Genomic DNA, 16,688 nt, shown 5'->3' with positions numbered 1-16,688 from the left:
TCCTTTTGCTGACTACTCAAAGAGGGCCAAGGCCAAGACTAACAGAACTAATTTTGCTTAGGCTAAACCAATGAAATGGTTTAGCCAAGGAGTATAAAGATCATCACTCCTGCCTTCAGTCCCTATTCCAGGATCTACCACCCCCTCATTCCTTTTCCCTTTTTAAAACCACTGGGATAAAACAGAGATGGGAGATTTGTTAATCATTGGCTCAACTTTGATTCTTCCTCTTCACATGCTCTGACACCTTATGTAGCTGGCCATTTCAGCCTTAGCATTCAGATCTTCTGGCCTTCCCTAATCCGTCTCTGTGATTAACTCTCTATTCTTTCTTCTCTTTGATTTATTTTAGATACCTGCAGCAGAAAACAACCCTTTTCTTGTTGGAATGCACTATTGGTACTCAAGCCACAGTCCCCGGACCCAGCACTGCAATGTTTGTCGAGGGACCATTCCTGCCTTATCTCGAAATGTTATCATCTGTGAAGGTACATTTCTGATTCCTTTAGGAAGTGGAGCTCAATGGGTGGAGATGGGTGTGAAGGAGCTCATGAGGCTTTAGTATCATTGACTCACACTAGGTCACTGATTCTAGTGTAAGGTTAACCCTGACACTTAACAGACAGGGGAAAGGAGACGGGAGGAAACTGGCATGAGGGGGAATTCTCATTAATCAAAAGGGAGGGTTGGGTCTGGGAGGATTGGACAGTGCAGTCACAGGTTTGGAAAAATAGAAATCACCTCATTCTTACCATCAATTTCAATTCAAGTCAGGTAATAGAAAATTTGGCCGGGAAGAATACAAAGAAACTGAAATATATGGAAAATAAGCCTTTGGAGTTAAGTCACAACTACTTAGATGCATCTAGGTTCTAACTTTTAGAGCAGCTTAGGGAAGGAAGTTAGAATCTTCATTGTCACCAGATTCACATCCATCTTTTTTTCTTCCTCTTTCACAGTGTGCAAAGTAAAGTCTCACAGATTATGTGCTTTAAGAGCAAGCAAAGATTGCAAATGGAATACATTATCCATTACTGATGACCTCCTCATGCCTGCAGATGAAGTAGTGAGTACCAGCCATGCTTTCTCATAATCACCCTTTTCCATCTCCCCTTCAGTCACGACACACAGCGGGAGGAAGACTTCTTCCTATTTCCAGACAACCCAAGTAGGCTTCATTCCCAGGCTTATGATCCAACAAATCTAGAAGAATGAAAGCCTCCCCCGCAGCTCCCACCTGTCATTTGTCACTAGCATGGGAGTGGGGAGGGAAGGATGATGGGAAACTTCCTTGGGGTTGTCTAGTGTCCTCCATGGGATAGTATAGTTATTCCAGCTGGCCCTTCCTCTCCTTATATCTCTAACTTCTACTTCTTGTCTCTTTTTATCCTTCAGAAAACTATGCCTCATCAGTGGGTAGAAGGAAACATATCTGTCAGTTCTCAGTGCGCAGTATGTCACGAGAACTGTGGCAGTTATCAGAGACTTCAAGATTTCCAGTGTCTCTGGTGTAATTCTACGGTAAGACGCTTCTCATCTCTTTGATACTTAGAGAGCTCACTTCTAGAGAAGGGGTGGGTTGGAGTTTGATTGCGCCTACACATAGATAGAAATCTCAGAGACCCTTACCCCAAAATAGACTATACAGATTCTATAGTATAGAGCTCAGTATCCTGCCTTTCCAGAATTAGCTATGGAATCTTTGAGAGAAAGATTTAATACTCCCTCTTATCTTTGAAGGTGAGGACTACTAGCAAATGGGAAGAGCTGAATTCTCTTATGACAGTAGGGGCAATTAAAAAGTTAGTTCTGAGTATACCCTTAAGAAACCACCTCCTTTCCTCATTCACCATTTCCTAGGAAATTGCAATCTTTGTTAATTAATAATGGTTAATAATATTAGCACATTATTATTGCCACTATGTATTGAGTGTTTTATATACATGATCTCATTAAATCCTTACAACAACCCTAAACCAGGCCTCGTTGTTCCCATTTACAGAAGAGAGGAAAATGAGGTTCAGAAAAGTGAAGTGATTTGCTCAAGGTCATGACGCCAGTAAGAAAAAGAGTCTTGATTCATACATAATTGTGTAAAAACTGTGCTCTTAACTACAACATTACCATGCCTTTAAACCAGTGGTTCTCAACTGGGGGTATATTCCCCCACCCACAGGACACATTTGACAATGTCTGGAGATATTTTTTAATCTAATGATATTCTGATGGAATTTTTTTATTTATCAAGGTATAGTTGATTTACAATATTATGTAAGTTTTAGGTGTACAACATAGTGATTCACAATTTTTAAAGATTATACTCTATTTATATATATTATAAAATATTGGCTATATTCCCTGTGCTGTACTGTATATCCTTGTAGCTTATTTATTTTATGCATAATAATTTGTACCTCTTAATCCCCTACCCCTATTTTATACCTCCCCCAAACTAGTAAACACTAGTTTGTTCTCTATACCTGTGAGTATATATTTTTTGTTATATTAACTAGTTTTCTTTATTTTTTAGATTTCATATATAAGTGATAACATACAATATTTGTCTTTCTCTGTCTGACTTATTTCTCTTAGGATAATACCCTGCAGGTCCATCCATGTTGTTGCAGATGGCAAATTTTCACTCTTATTTATGGCTGAGTAGTATTCCATTGTGTGTGTGTGTGTGTGTGTGTGTGTGTGTGTGTGTGTGTGTGTGTGTGTGAGACACTTGTTCTTTATCCATTCATCTGTTGATAGACACTAAGGTTGCTTCCATATCTTCACTATTACAAAGAATGCTGCTATGAACATTGGGGTGCATGTATCTTTTTGAATTAGTGTTTTCTTTTTCTTCAGATGTATACCCAGAAGCAGAATTGCTGGATCATGTGGTAGCTCTATTTTTAGTTTTCTGAGGAACGTCCATACCGTTCTTCATAGTGGCTGCACTAAATAACATTCCCAAAAACAGTGTAGGAGGGTTCACTTTTCTCTACATCCTCTCCAGCATTTATTATTTGTAGATATTTTGGTGATGGCCATTCTGACTGGTGTGAGGTGATGCCTCGTTGCAGTTTTCATGTGCATTTCCCTGATGATTAGCAATGTTGAGCATCTTTTCATGTTCCTGTTGGCATTCTGTATGTCTCCTTTGGAAAAAAAAGTCTATTTAGGCCTTCTGCCCACTATAAAAATATTTTTTCATTTTATATTGGAGCTTAATTGATTAACAGTGTTGTGTTAGTTTCAGGGATACAGCAAAGTGGTTCAGTTATTCATATAGATGTATCTATTCTTTTTCAAATTCTTTTCCCATTTAGGTTATTACAGAATATTGAGCAGCATTCCCTGTGCTATACAGTAGGTCCTTTTTGGTTATCTATTTCAAATACAGCAGTGTGTACATGTCAATCCTAAACTCCCAGTCTATCTCTCCCCCCGACCCTTCCCCACTGGTAACCATAAGTTCGTTCTCTAAGTCTGTGAATCTGTTTCTATTTTGTAAACAAATTCATTTGTATCACTTTTTTTAGATTCCGCATATAAGAGATATCATATGATATTTGTCTTCCACTGTCTGACTTACTTCACTTAGTATGATAATCTCCGGGTCCATCCATGTTGCCTCAAAAGGCATTATTTCATTCTTTTTAATGGCTGAGTGTATATATGTACCACATCTTCCTTATCCATTCATCTGTCGATGGACATTTAGGTTGCTCCCATGTCTTGGCTATTGTAAACAGCACTGCAATGAACATTGGGGTGCATGTATCCTTTTAAACCATGTTTTTCTACAGATATATGCCCAGGAGCAGGATTGCAGGATCATAGGATTCCTCTACTTTTAGTTTTTTAAGGCACATCCATAATGTTCTCCATAGTGCCTCTATCAATTTACATTCCCACCAACAGTGCAAGAGGGTTCCCTTTTCTCCACACCCTCTCCAGCATTTATTGTTTGTAGATGTTTTGATGATGGCCATTCTGACTGGTGTGAGGTGATACCTCATTGGAGTTTTGATTTGCATTTCTCTAATGATTAGTGATGTTGAACATCCTTTCATGTACTTGTTGGCAATCTGTATATCTTCTTTGGAAAAATGTCTATTTATATCTTCTTTGGAAAAATGTCTATTTAAGTTTTTCTGCCAGTTTTTGGATTGAGTTGTTTGTTTTTTTGATATTGAGCTGAATGAGATGCTTGTAAATTTTGGAAATTAATCCTTTGTCAGTTGCTTCTTTTGCAAATATTTTCTCCCATTCTGAGGGTTGTCCTTTCATCTTGTTTATGGTTTCCATTGCTGTGCAAAAGCTTTTAAGTTTCATCACATCCCATTTGTTTAATTTTTTTTTAATTTCCATTTCTCTAGGAGGTGGGTCAAAAAGGATCTTGCTATGATGTATGTCACAGAGTGTTCTGCCCATGTTTTCCTCTAAGAGTTTGATAGTGTCTGGCCTTACATTTAGGTCTTTAATACATTTTGAGTTTATTTTTGTGAATGGTGTTATGGAGTGTTCTCATTTCATTCTTTTCCATGTAGCTGTCCAGTTTTCCCAGCACCACTTATTGAAGAGGCTGTCTTTTCTCCATTGTATATTCTTGCCTCCTTTGGCAAAGACAAGGTGACTGTATGTGCATGGGTTTATCTCTGGGCTTTCTATCCTGTTCCATTGTTCTATATTTCTGTTTCTGTGCCAGTAACATACTGTCTTGATTACTGTAGCTTTGTAGTATAATCTGAAGTCAGGCAGCCTGATTCCTCCAGATCCATTTCTCTTTCTCAAGATTGCTTTGGCTATTCGGTGTCTTATGTGTTTCCATACCAATTGTAAAATTTTTTGTTCTACTTCTGTGAAAAATGCCACTGGTAGTTTGATAGAGATTGCATTGAATCTGTAGATTGCTTTGGGAAGTATAGTCATTTTCACATGTTGATTCTTCCTATCCAAGAACATGATATATCTCTCCACCTGTTTGTTCATCTTTAATTTCTTTCATCAGTGTTTTATAGTTTTCTGCATACAGGACTTTGGTCTCCTTAGGTAGTTTTATTCCTAGGTGTTTTATTCTTTTTATTGCAATGGTAAGTGAGAGGGTTTCCTTAATTTCTCTTTCAGATTTTTCACCATTAGTGTATAGGAATGCCAGAGACTTCTGTGCACTAATTTTGTATCCTGCTACTCTACCAAATTCATTGATTAGCTCTACTAGTTTTCTGGTAGCATCTTTAGGATTTTCTATGTGTAGTATCATGTGATCTGCAAACAGTGACTGTTTTACTTCTTCTTTTTCGATTTGGAGTCCTTTTATTTTTTTTTCTTCTCTGATTGCCGTGGCTAAAATATCGAAAACTATGGTGAATAATAGTGATGACAGTGGGCAACCTTGTCTTGTTCCTGACCTTAGTGGAAATGGTTTCAGTTTTTCACCACTGAGAATGATGTTGGCTGTGGATTTCTCATATATGGCCTTTATTATGTTGAGGTAAGTTCCCTCTATGTCTACTTTCTGTAGAGTTTTTATCATAAATGGGTGTTGAATTTTGTTGAAAGCTTTGTCTGCATCTACTGAGATGATCATATGGTTTTTCTCCTTCAATTTGTTAATATGGTGTATCACGTTGATTGATTTGCGTATATTGAAGAATCCTTGCTTTCCTGGAATAAACCCCACTTGATCATGGTGTATTATCCTTTTAATGTGCTGTTGGGTTCTGTTTGCTAGTATTTTGTTGAGGATTTTTGCGTCTATGTTCATCAGTGATATTGGCATGTAGTTTTCTTTCTTTGTGACATCCTTGTCTGGTTTTGGTATCAGAGTGATGGTGGCCTCATAGAATGAGTTTGGGAGTGTTCCTCCCTCTGCTATATTTTGGAAGAGTTTGCGAAGGATAGATGTTAGCTCGTCTCTAAATGTTTGGTAGAATTCTCCTGTGAAGGCATCTAGTCCTGAGCTTTTGCTTGTTGGAAGATTTTTAATCACAGTTTCGATCTCAGTACTTGTGATTGGTCTGTTCACATTTTCTATTTCTTCCTGATTCAGTCTTGGCATGTTATGCATTTTTAAGAATTTGTCCATTTCTTCCAGGTGGTACATTGTATTGGCATAGAGTTGCTTGTAATAATCTCTCATGATCTTTTAATAGTCTTTATTTTAATGTCTGTTTTGTCTGATATGAGAAGTGCTACTCCAGCTTTTTTTGGTTTCCATTTGCATGGTATATCTTTTAACATCTCCTCACATTCAGTCTGTATGTGTCCCTAGGTCTGAAGTGGGTCTCTTGTAGACAGCATATATATGGTTCTTGTTTTTGTATCTGTTCAGCCAATCTGTTTCTTTTGGTGGGACCATTTAATCCATTTACATTTAAGGTAATTATCAGTATGTATGTTCCTATTACCATTTTATTAATTGTTTCAGGTTTGTTATTGTAGATCTTTTCCTTCTCTTGTGTTTCTTGCCTAGAGAAGTTCCCTTAGCATTTGTTGTAAAGCTGGATGGTGCTGAACTCTCTCAGTACTAAGAGCCTTTCATCCACACGGCTCAGAATAAAAGCGAGAAAAAGTATAAAGAAAGAAAGAAAGAATGAGGTTAAAATGAAATTAAATAAAGTAAGATAAAGTTATTAAAATAAAAAAATAATTATTAAGAAAACAAAATTTTTTAATGTAAGAAAAAATACCGATGGACAGAACCCTAGGACAAATGATGAAAGCAAAGCTATACAGACAAAATCTCAAACAGAAGAATACACATACACACTCATAAAAAGAGGAAAAGGAAAATCTTGCTCTCAAAGTCCACCTCTTCAATTTGGGATTATTCGTTGTTCAGTTATTCCACCAATGCAGGGTACATCAAGTTGATTGTGGAGATTTAATCTGCTGCTCCTGAGGCTGCTGGGAGAAATTTCCCTTTCTCTTTTTTTGCACTGTTGCCGGGGCTCAGCTTTGGATATGGCCATGCCTCTGCGTATAGGTCACCGGAGGGCATCTGTTCTTCGCTCAGACAGGACAGGGTTAAAGGAGCAGCTTAGTCAGGGGCTCTGCCTCACTCAGGCCGGGGGGAGGGAGGGGTACGGATGTAAGGCGAGCCTGCGGCTACAGAGGCTGATGGGACCGTTGCACCAGCCTGAGGCACGCTGTGCATTCTCCTGGCAAAGTTGTCCCTGGATCCCGGGACCCTGGCAGTGGCGAGCTGCACAGGCTCCCCGGAACGGAGGTGTGGATAGTGACCTGTGCTCACACACAGGCTTCTTGGTGGCAGCAGCAGCAGACTTAGGGTCTCATGCCTGTCTCTGAAGTCTGCGCTGTTAGCCGCAGCTCACGCCCGTCTCTGGAGCTTCTTTACGCAGCGCTCTTAATCCCCTCTCCTCGCGCACCAGGAAACAAAGAGGGAAGAAAAAGTCCTTTGCCTCTTCAGCAGGTCCAGACTTTTTCCTGGACTCCCTCCCATCTAGCCGTGGTGCACTAACCCCCTGTAGGCTGTGTTCATGCTGCCAGTCCTCTCCCTGCGCTCTGTCTGAATCCCAAACCTCAGCTCCCAGCCCCGCCCACCCTGGCAGGTGAGCAGATAAGCCTCTTGGGCTGGTGAGTGCCAGTCGGAACCGATCCTCTGGGCAGGAATCTCTCCACTTTGCCCTCGGCACCCCTTTTGCTGTGCTCTCCTCTGCGGCTCTGAAGCTTCCCCCTCCGCCACCCACAGTCTCTGCCCGCGAAGGGGCTTCCTAGTGTGTGGAAACCTTTCCTCCTTCACAGCTCCCTCCCACTGGTGCAGGTCCCGCCCCTATTCTTTTGTCTCTGTTTATTCTTTTTTATTTCGCCCTACCCAGGTGGGTGGGGAGTTTCTTGCCTTTTGGGAGGTCTGAGGTCTTCTGCCAGCATTCAGTGGGTTTTCTCTAGGAGTTGTTCCACGTGTAGATGTATTTCTGATGTATCTGTGGGGAGGAAGGTGATCTCTGCGTCTTACTCTTCCGCCATCTTCCCCCTCTCCTAGGTATTTTTTGATACTATTTTAAACAAGATTTTTTTTTGCTTTCTCTTTCTACTATTTCAGTATTCGTGTATAGAAATGCAACAGATTTCTGTGTATTAATCTCATATCCCAGTACTTTGCTGACGTGATTTATTAGTTTAATAGTTTTTGTGTGGAGACTTTAGTGTTCTCTATATAAAGTATAATGTCATCTGCAAATAATGACAGTTTTACCCCTTCCCTTCCAATCTGGATACCTTTTATTTCTTTTTCTTGTCTCAATGCTGTGGCCAGAACTTCTAATACTATCTTAAATAGAAGTGGTGAGAGTGGCCATACTTGTCTTATTCCTGAATTTGGCAGGAAGGCTTTCAGCTTTTCTCCATTGAGTATTAAGTTTGCTGTGAGTTGGCTATAAACAGCCTTTATTATATTGAGATATGTTCCCTCTATACCCACTTTGATGAGAATTGTTATGTTGAATTGTGTCAAATGCTTTTTATGCATCTATTGAGATGATCATGTGATATTTGTGTTTCTTTTTGCTAATGTGCTATACCACATTGATTTTTTTAACATCTTTATTGGAGTATAATTGCTTTACAATGGTGTGTTAGGTTCTGCTTTATAACAAAGTGTGTGTGGGTTTATCTCTAGACTTTCTATCCTGTTCCATTGAGAACTGCGTCTCAACACCAAGACCCAGAGAACTCCATCTCAACACATTGATTGATTTGTGTATGTTGCACCACTCTTGTGACCCTGGAATGAATACAAATTTATCGTCATGTATGATCCTTTTTATGTATTGTAAGATTTGGTTTTCTAATATTTGGTTGAGGCTTTTTGCACCTACATTCATCAAAGATATTGGCCCATGATTTTCTTTTTTGTAGTGTTTTGTCTGGTTTTGGTATCAGGGTAATGGTGGCCTTATAGACTGAATTTGGGAGTGTTCCCTCTTCTTCAATATTTTGGAATAGTTTGAGAATATAGGTGTTAACTCTTCTCTAAATGTTTGGTAGAATTCACTTGTGAAGCTATCTGGTCCTGAACTTTTTTTTTTTGAGAGTAATGTTTTATTACTGATTCAATTTCATTACTAGTAAGTGGTCTATTCATATTTTCTATTTCTTCCTGGTTCAGTCTTGGGAAATTGTACATTTCTAGGAATTTGTCCATTTCTTCTACATTGTCATATAATTGTTCATACGAGTCTCTTATGATCCTTTGTATTTCTGTGCTGTCAGTTGTAAATTCTCCTTTTTCATTTCTGATTTTATCTACTTGGACACTCTCCTTTTCTTTTTTAGTCTGGCTAAAGTTTTATCAATTTTATCTTTTAAAAGAACCAGCTTTTAGTTTCATTGACCTTTTCCATTTTTTAGTTTCTATTTCATGTATTTCTTCTCTGATCTTTCTCATTTATGTCCTTCTACTAACTTTGGGTTATGTTTGTTTTTCTTTTTCTAGCTCCTTTAGGTGTAAAGTTAGATTGTTTATATGAGATTTTTCCTCTTTCCTGGGGCAGGCTTGTATCACTATAAACTTCACCCTTAGAACTGCTTGTGCTGCATCCCATAGATTTTGGATCATTGTGTTTTCATTTTCATTTGTCTCCAAGTATTTTTTAATTTCCTCTTTAATTTTTTCAGTGATCCATTGGTCGTTTAATAGTATAATATTTAGTTTCCACATGTTTAAGTATTTTGCAGTTTTTTCTCATAGTTGATTTCTAGTCTCATAGTGTTGTGGTTGGAAAAGATGTTTGATATAATTTCAATTTTCTAAAATATACTGAGATTTCTTTTTCAGTCTAACATGTGATCTATTCTGGAGAATTTTCCATGTGCAGTTGAAAATAATTTATTTTCTGCTGCTTTTGAATGGAATTTATATATGTATATATATATCCATTTTGTCTGATTTGTTAAGGACAGCATTTCCTTATTGGTTTTCTATTTCCTATCTGGATGATCTCTTCATTGATGTAAATGGGTTGTTAAAAACCCCTCCTATTATTGTAAATTTCTCCCTTCATGCCTGCTAATATTTGCTTCATGTATTTATTTGCTCTTATGTTGAGTGTATATATATTTTCAATTATTATATCTTCTTCTTGGATTGATCCCTATATCATTACATAATGTCCTTCTTTGTCTCTTGTTACAGTCTTTGTTGTAAACTCTATTTTTTCTGATATAAGTATTGATACCCTGGCTTTCTTTTAATTTTCATTTGCATTGGATAGTGTTTTCCATCCTCTCACTTTCAGTCTGTGTGTGTCTTTAGATCTGAAGTGAGTTTCTTGTAGGTGCATATATATGTGCCTTGTTTTTGTATCCCTTCAGCCACTCTGTATATTCTGTTTGGAGCAGTTAGTCCATTTAAACTTAGAGTGATTATTGATAGGTATGTACTTATTGCTATTTTGTTAATTGTTTTAGGGTTGTGTTTTGTAGTTCATTTTGTTCCTTTCTTCTTCTTTTGCTCCCTTCCCTTGTGATTTGAAGACTACCTTTAGTGTTATGTTTGGATTATCTCTTAAGCACATATGCATTTTAACAACCCTGCATTTCACCCTTCAAGTTTGCTCTTTTTGACATCAGATTTTACATTTTTTGTTTTGTTTATCCCTTAACTGCTTATTGTGGATATATATGGTTTTCCTACTTTTGTCTTTTAGCCTTCCTACTACCTTTATACATCATTAATACTACCTTTACTATATATTTGCCTTTACCAATGAGATTTTTCCTTTTGTGATTTTCATATCTCTAGTTGTGGCCTTGTCTGCTTACAGAAGTCCCTTCAACGTTTCTTGTAAAGGTGGTTTTGTGATGCTGAACTCTTAGCTTTTGCTTATCTGTAACCCTTTTGATCTCTCCATCAAATCCAAATAAAATCCTGGCCAGGTAGAAAATCCTTGGTTGTAGGTTTCCTCCTTTCATCACTTTAAACATATTGTGCCACTCCCTTCTGGCCTGCAGTTTCTGCTGAAAAGTCAGCTGATAGCCTTATGGGAGTTCCCTTGTATGTAACTTGTTGCTTTTCCCTTGCTGCTTTTAATATTCCCTCTTATCTTTAAGTTTTCCATTTTAATTACAATGTGTCTTGGTGTGGTCCTCTTGAGGTCAAGCTTGTTTGGGACTCTCTGTTAATCCTCAACTTGGATATTTGTTTCCTTTCCCAGGTTAGGGAAGTTTTCAGCTATTATGTCTTCAGATAAGTTCTTTGCCTCTTTCTCTTTTTCCTTCTGAGACCCCTATAATGTGAATGTTACTACACTTGATGTTGTTTCAGAGGTTTCTTAAACTGTCCTCATTTCTTTTTATTCATTTTTCTTTATTCTGTTCAGCTTCAGTGATTTCCACTCCTCTGTCTTCCAAATTGCTGATATGTTCCTCTGTATCACTTAAGCTACTGCTGATTCCTTCTAGCGTATTTTTTATTTCAGTTATTGTTTTCTTCTTCATCTCTGTTTGGTTCTTCTCTATGTTGTGTAACTCTTTGTTGAATACATCTAACTTTTCACTCTGTTCATCCAATCTTTTCCTGAGTTCATTGAACATCTTTACGTCATTACCTTGAACTCTTTATTGTGTAGGTTGCTTACTTCCACTTCATTTAGTTCTTTTTCCTGGATTTTATCTTGTTCCTTCATTTTGAATATGTTCCTCTGTCACCTTATTTTGCCTAAAATTTGCTGTTATTTCTATGTATTCGTAGGTTGGTTATATTTCCCGACCTTAGAGAACTGGCCTTTTGTAGGAGACATCTTATGTGTCCCAGCAGTGCACTCTGCTCTGGTCATCAGAACTATATGCTCTAGTGTTGTCCCCTATGTGGGCTTCATGGGTCTTTCTGTTGTGGTGTGCTGACTGCTGTGCATGGTCTGGTAGGCTGGTTGGCACCTGGTCTGGTTGGTTGCCAGGCCTCACCTTGTGTGCAGACTGCCAGTTGCAGGTGGGCAGGACCAGGTCATGTGTATGAAGCAGCTGGCTATCAAGCCATTTTGGGGGGTGGCAGGGCTAGTGCTGGCCTACTGGTCAGCAAAGCTGGGTTCTGTGGTGGTAGGTTGCAGAATCAGTGGTCCTTGGTCTAGTGTTGGCTTGCTAGTAGGCAGGGCTGCTTCCTGACACAGCTGACTGCAGCATCTGGGGTGTCCCAAAGCTGGTGTCAGTGTGCTGAGTGTGGCTGTATCCCAGGGTGATTGTCTGAGGGGTCCAAGGTGTCTCAGAGCTGGTGTTGGTCTGCTGTTGGGCAGGGCTGAGGCTCAAGGGGTTCTGGGGCTAGTGCCAGTTCACTGTTTGGTATATCCATGTCCCAGGGTCTCTGGCTGCAGGGCCTTGGGGGTCCTGGAGTTGGTGTGTTGACCTCCTTGTTGGGCAGAGTTGGGGCCCAGGGTGCCCTGGGGCTGGTATGTGCCCACTCGTTGGTGAGGCTGCTCCCAGTGCTGGACCACTGATTTGAAGGACCAGTTCTGGGGTCTCTGGATGCAGGGCCCTGATTTTCCTGGAGTTGGTGCTGGTCCATTGGTGGTGAGACTGGGTCCCTATGGCTAGCTGTGAGCGCCCCTATGGAGTCCAGTGGCTAGGTCCAGTGCACTGGTGTGTGGGGCCGGGTCCTGGGCCCTCTGATGTAAGGGTTGGATCACAGGGTGGTTGTGGGCTCAGGAGGTCTTAATGCAGCCCCCCTGCTTTTGGGTGGGGCAGTGTCCATGCCTGACTAGCTATTTCTTCTGAAGCATCTCAGTACTGGTGCCAAGAGGCTGAGAGTTGGGGCTACGTCTGTGTGCTAATAAGCTGGAATGAAGATGCCAAAATGGCCCTTGCCAGCACCAGTGTCCATGTGGTATAACACACTCCCAATAATGGGTGCTGCCAGTGTCTATGTCCCCAGCATGAGTTCCAGTTGACCCTCTCTGGGAGGATCTCTAAGATCAGCAGGTGGGTCTGACCCAGGATGCTTTCAAACTACCACTTCTGACTTCATTCCCAGAGCATGTGAGATTTTATGTGCACCCTTTAAGAGTGGAGTCTCTTTCCCCACATTCCTCTGGCTCTCAACAAAATTGCTGCTGGCCTTCAAAGCCAAACTGTCTGGGGGCTTGTCTTCCTGCTGCAGGACCCCTGGGCTTGGGAGCCCAATGAGGGGCTGAGGCCCTTTGCTCTATGGGGAGAACCTCTACAGTTATAATTATCCTCCCACTTGTAGGTCACCCACACAGGGTTATGGCTCTCGACTGTACTGCATCTCCACTCCCCTAACCATTTCATTGTGGTTCATTCTTTATCTCTTTAATTGTAACACTTTCATGCTAATCTTCTGGTCTTTCTAATCAATAATTGCTCTGTAAGTAGTTCTAATTTCTAGTGTGCCTGTTCAAGGAGGCAAGCTCAGGGTGTTCCTTCTCTGCCATCTTGACCAATCCCGACTGTTGATGACACAATTTTATATAGAGAAAACCATAAAGACTCCACCAAAAAACTGTTAGCATTAAAAAAAATTCTGTAAAGTTGTAGGATTCAAAATCAATATACATTTAGGTCGCTTCCATGTCTTGGCTATTGTAAACAGTGCTGCAATGAACATTGGGGTGCATGTATCTTTTTGAATTATGGGTTTCTCTGGGTATATGCCCAGGAGTGCAATTGCTGGGTCATAGGGCAGCTTTATTCTTAGTTTTCTAAGAAACCTCCATACTGTTCTCTGTAGTGGCTGTACCAATTTACATTCCGACAAAAAGTATAAGAGGGTTCCCGTTTCTCTGCACCCTCTCCAGCATTTATTGTTTATAGATATTTTAATGATGCCCAATCTGACTGGTGTGAAGTGATATCTCATTGTAGTTTTGATTTATATTTCCCTAATAATTATCAATGTTGAGCATCTTTTCATGTGCCTCCTGGCCACCTGTATGTCTTCTTTGGGGAAATGTCTATTTAGGTTTTCTGCCCATTTTTCAATTGGGTTGTTTGTTTCTTTTGTTTGTTTGTTTGTTTTGTTTTGTTTTGCTGTATGCGGGCCTCTCACTGTTGTGGCCTCTCCCGTTGTGGAGCACAGGCTCCGGACACGCAGGCTCAGCGGCCATGGTGCACGGGCCCAGCTGCTCCGCGGCATGTGGGATCTTCACAGACTGGGGCATGAACCCATGTCCCCTGCATTGGCAGGCAGATTCTCAACCACTGTGCCACTAGGGAAGCCCTGTTTTTTTGATATTGAGCCTCGTGAGCTGTTTGTAAATTTTGGAGAGTAATCCCTTGTCAGTTGCATTGTTTGCAAGTATTTTCTCCCATTCTGGGGTTTTCATTTCATTTTGTCTATGGTTTCTTTTGCTGTGCAAAAGCTTTAGAGTTTAATTAGGTCCCATTCCTTTATTTTTGATTTTATTTCCATTAATCTGGGAGATAGCTAGAAAAAGATATTGCTGCAATTTATGTCAAAGAGTGCTCTGCCTATGATTTCCTCTAAGAGTTTTGGTTGTTTTTTAGTTGTATTTTTATTTTTTAACATCTTTATTGAAGTATAATTGCTTTACAATGTTGTATTAGTTTCTGCTGTATAACAAAGTGAATCAGCTATACGTATACATATATCCTCATAACCCCTCCCTCTTGAGTCTCCCTCCCATCCTCCCTATCCCACCCCTCTAGGTGGCTGCAAAGCACAGAGCTGATCTCGCTGTGCTATGTGGCTGCTTCCCACTAGCTATCCGTTTTACTTTTGGTAGTGTATATATGTCAATACCACTCCCTCACTTCATCCCAGCTTACCCTCCCCCCTCCCCGTGTACTCAAGTCCATTCTCTATGTCTGCGTCTTTATTCTTGTCCTGCCCCTAGGTTCTTCAGAACCTTTTTTTTTCCATGATTCCATATATAGGTGTTAGCATACAGTCTTTGTTTTTCTGTTTCTGATTTACTTCACTCTGTATGATAGATTCTAGGTCCATCCACCTCACTAAAAATAACTCAATTTTGTTTCTTTTTATGGCTGAATAATATTCCATTGTATATATGTGCCACATATTCTTTATCCATTCATCTGTCAGTGGACACTTAGCTTGCTTCCATGTCCTGGCTGTTGTAAATGGTGCTGCAATGAACATTGTGGTACATGACTCTTTTTGAATTATGGTTTTCTCAGGGTAAATGCCCAGTAGTGGGATTGCTGGGTCGTATGGTATTCCCCCCTCCCCGTGTACTCAAGTCCATTCTCTATGTCTGCGTCTTTATTCTTGTCCTGCCCCTAGGTTCTTCAGAACCTTTTTTTTTCCATGATTCCATATATAGGTGTTAGCATACAGTCTTTGTTTTTCTGTTTCTGATTTATTTAGGTCTTCTGCCCATTTATGGATTGGGTTGTTTGCTTTTTTGATATTAAGCTGCATGAGATGCTTGTAAATTTTGGAAATTAACCCTTTGTCAGTTGCTTCGATTCTCAAATTCATTGATTAGCTCTAGTAGTTTTCTGGTAGCATCTTTAGGATTCTCTATGTATAGTATCATGTCATCTGCCCACAGTGACAGTTTTACTTCTTCTTTTCCGATTTGGATTCCTTTTATTTCTTTTTCTTTTCTGATTGCTGTGGCTAAAACTTCCAAAACTCTGTTGGAAAAATAATGGTGAGAGTGCGCAACCTTATCTTGTTCCTTATCTTAGTGGAAATTGTTTCTGTTTTTCACCATTGATCCTCTAAAACTTTTATAGTGTCCAGTCTTACATTTAGGTCTTTAATCCATTTTGAGTTTATTTTTGTGTATGGTGTTAAGGAATGTTGTAATTTCATTTTTTTACATGTAGCTGTCCAGTTTTCCCAGCACCGTTTTTTTAAGAGACTGTCCTTTCTCCATTGTATAGTCTCTCTTTATTATAGATTAATTGTATGAGTGTGGACTTATTTCTGGACTCTCTGTTCTGTTCCATTAATCTATGCATCTTGTTTTTGTGCCAGTACCATACTGTTTTGAATTCTATAGCTATGTGGTATACTTTCAAGTATGGGAGTGTGACACCTGTAGTTTTGTTCTTCTCTCTCAAGATTGTTTTGGCTATTTGGAGCCTTTTGTGTTTTCATTAAAAATTATATTTATTTTTTCTAGTTCTGTGAAAAGTGCCACTGGTATTTTGATAGAGATTGCATTGAATCTGTTGATTTCTTTTGGTAGTATGGACATTTTAGTGATATTGAATCATTCAGTCCATGAGTGTGGCATATTTTCCAATTTTTTGATGTGTTATCTTCAATTTCTTTAATCATTGTCTTATTGTTTTGAGGCTACAGGTCTTTTAACTCCTTGGTTAAATTTATTCCTAGGTATTTTATTATTTCAGATGCAATTATAAATGGGATTGTTTCCTTCATTTCTCTTTCTGTTGGTTCATCATTATTGTATAGAAATGCAACACGTTTCTGTATATTAATTTTTTAAATACATTTATTTATTCATTTATTTTGGGCTGCATTGGGTCTTCATTGCTGCACCCAGGCTTTCTCTAGTTGCAGTGAGCTGGGGCTATTCTTCATTGAGGTGTGCAGGCTTCTCATTGCAGTGGCTTCTATTGTTGTGGAGTGTGGGCTCTAGGTATGCAGGCTTCAGTAGTTGTGGCACGAGGGCTCAGTAGTTGTGGCTCATAGGCTCTAGAGTTCAGGCTCAGTAGTTGTGGTGCACAGGCTTAGTTTCTCTGTGGCATGTGGGATCTTCTTG

General features: G+C 39.5%; 1 protein-coding gene across 1 annotated transcript in view; it reads left to right on the top strand.

Annotated features, from left to right (window-relative positions):
* Positions 1–352: 352 nt before the first annotated feature.
* DGKK (diacylglycerol kinase kappa) overlaps positions 353–16,688 on the top strand; it is a gene marked incomplete at its 5' end in the record, with an annotated part of 62,332 nt that continues 45,996 nt past the window's right edge. The window contains 3 exons of the mRNA XM_024744137.1: positions 353–488; positions 960–1,063; positions 1,396–1,521. Of these exons, the coding sequence (XP_024599905.1) occupies positions 353–488; positions 960–1,063; positions 1,396–1,521 (366 nt within the window). The remainder of the gene's footprint in view (positions 489–959; positions 1,064–1,395; positions 1,522–16,688) is intronic.

The sequence above is a fragment of the Neophocaena asiaeorientalis genome, unplaced genomic scaffold (genome assembly GCF_003031525.2).
Source record: "Neophocaena asiaeorientalis asiaeorientalis breed wild unplaced genomic scaffold, Neophocaena_asiaeorientalis_V1.1 scaffold1434, whole genome shotgun sequence".
NCBI classification, from domain to species: domain Eukaryota; kingdom Metazoa; phylum Chordata; class Mammalia; order Artiodactyla; family Phocoenidae; genus Neophocaena; species Neophocaena asiaeorientalis.
This window is presented reverse-complemented; position numbering and strand designations above follow the sequence as displayed.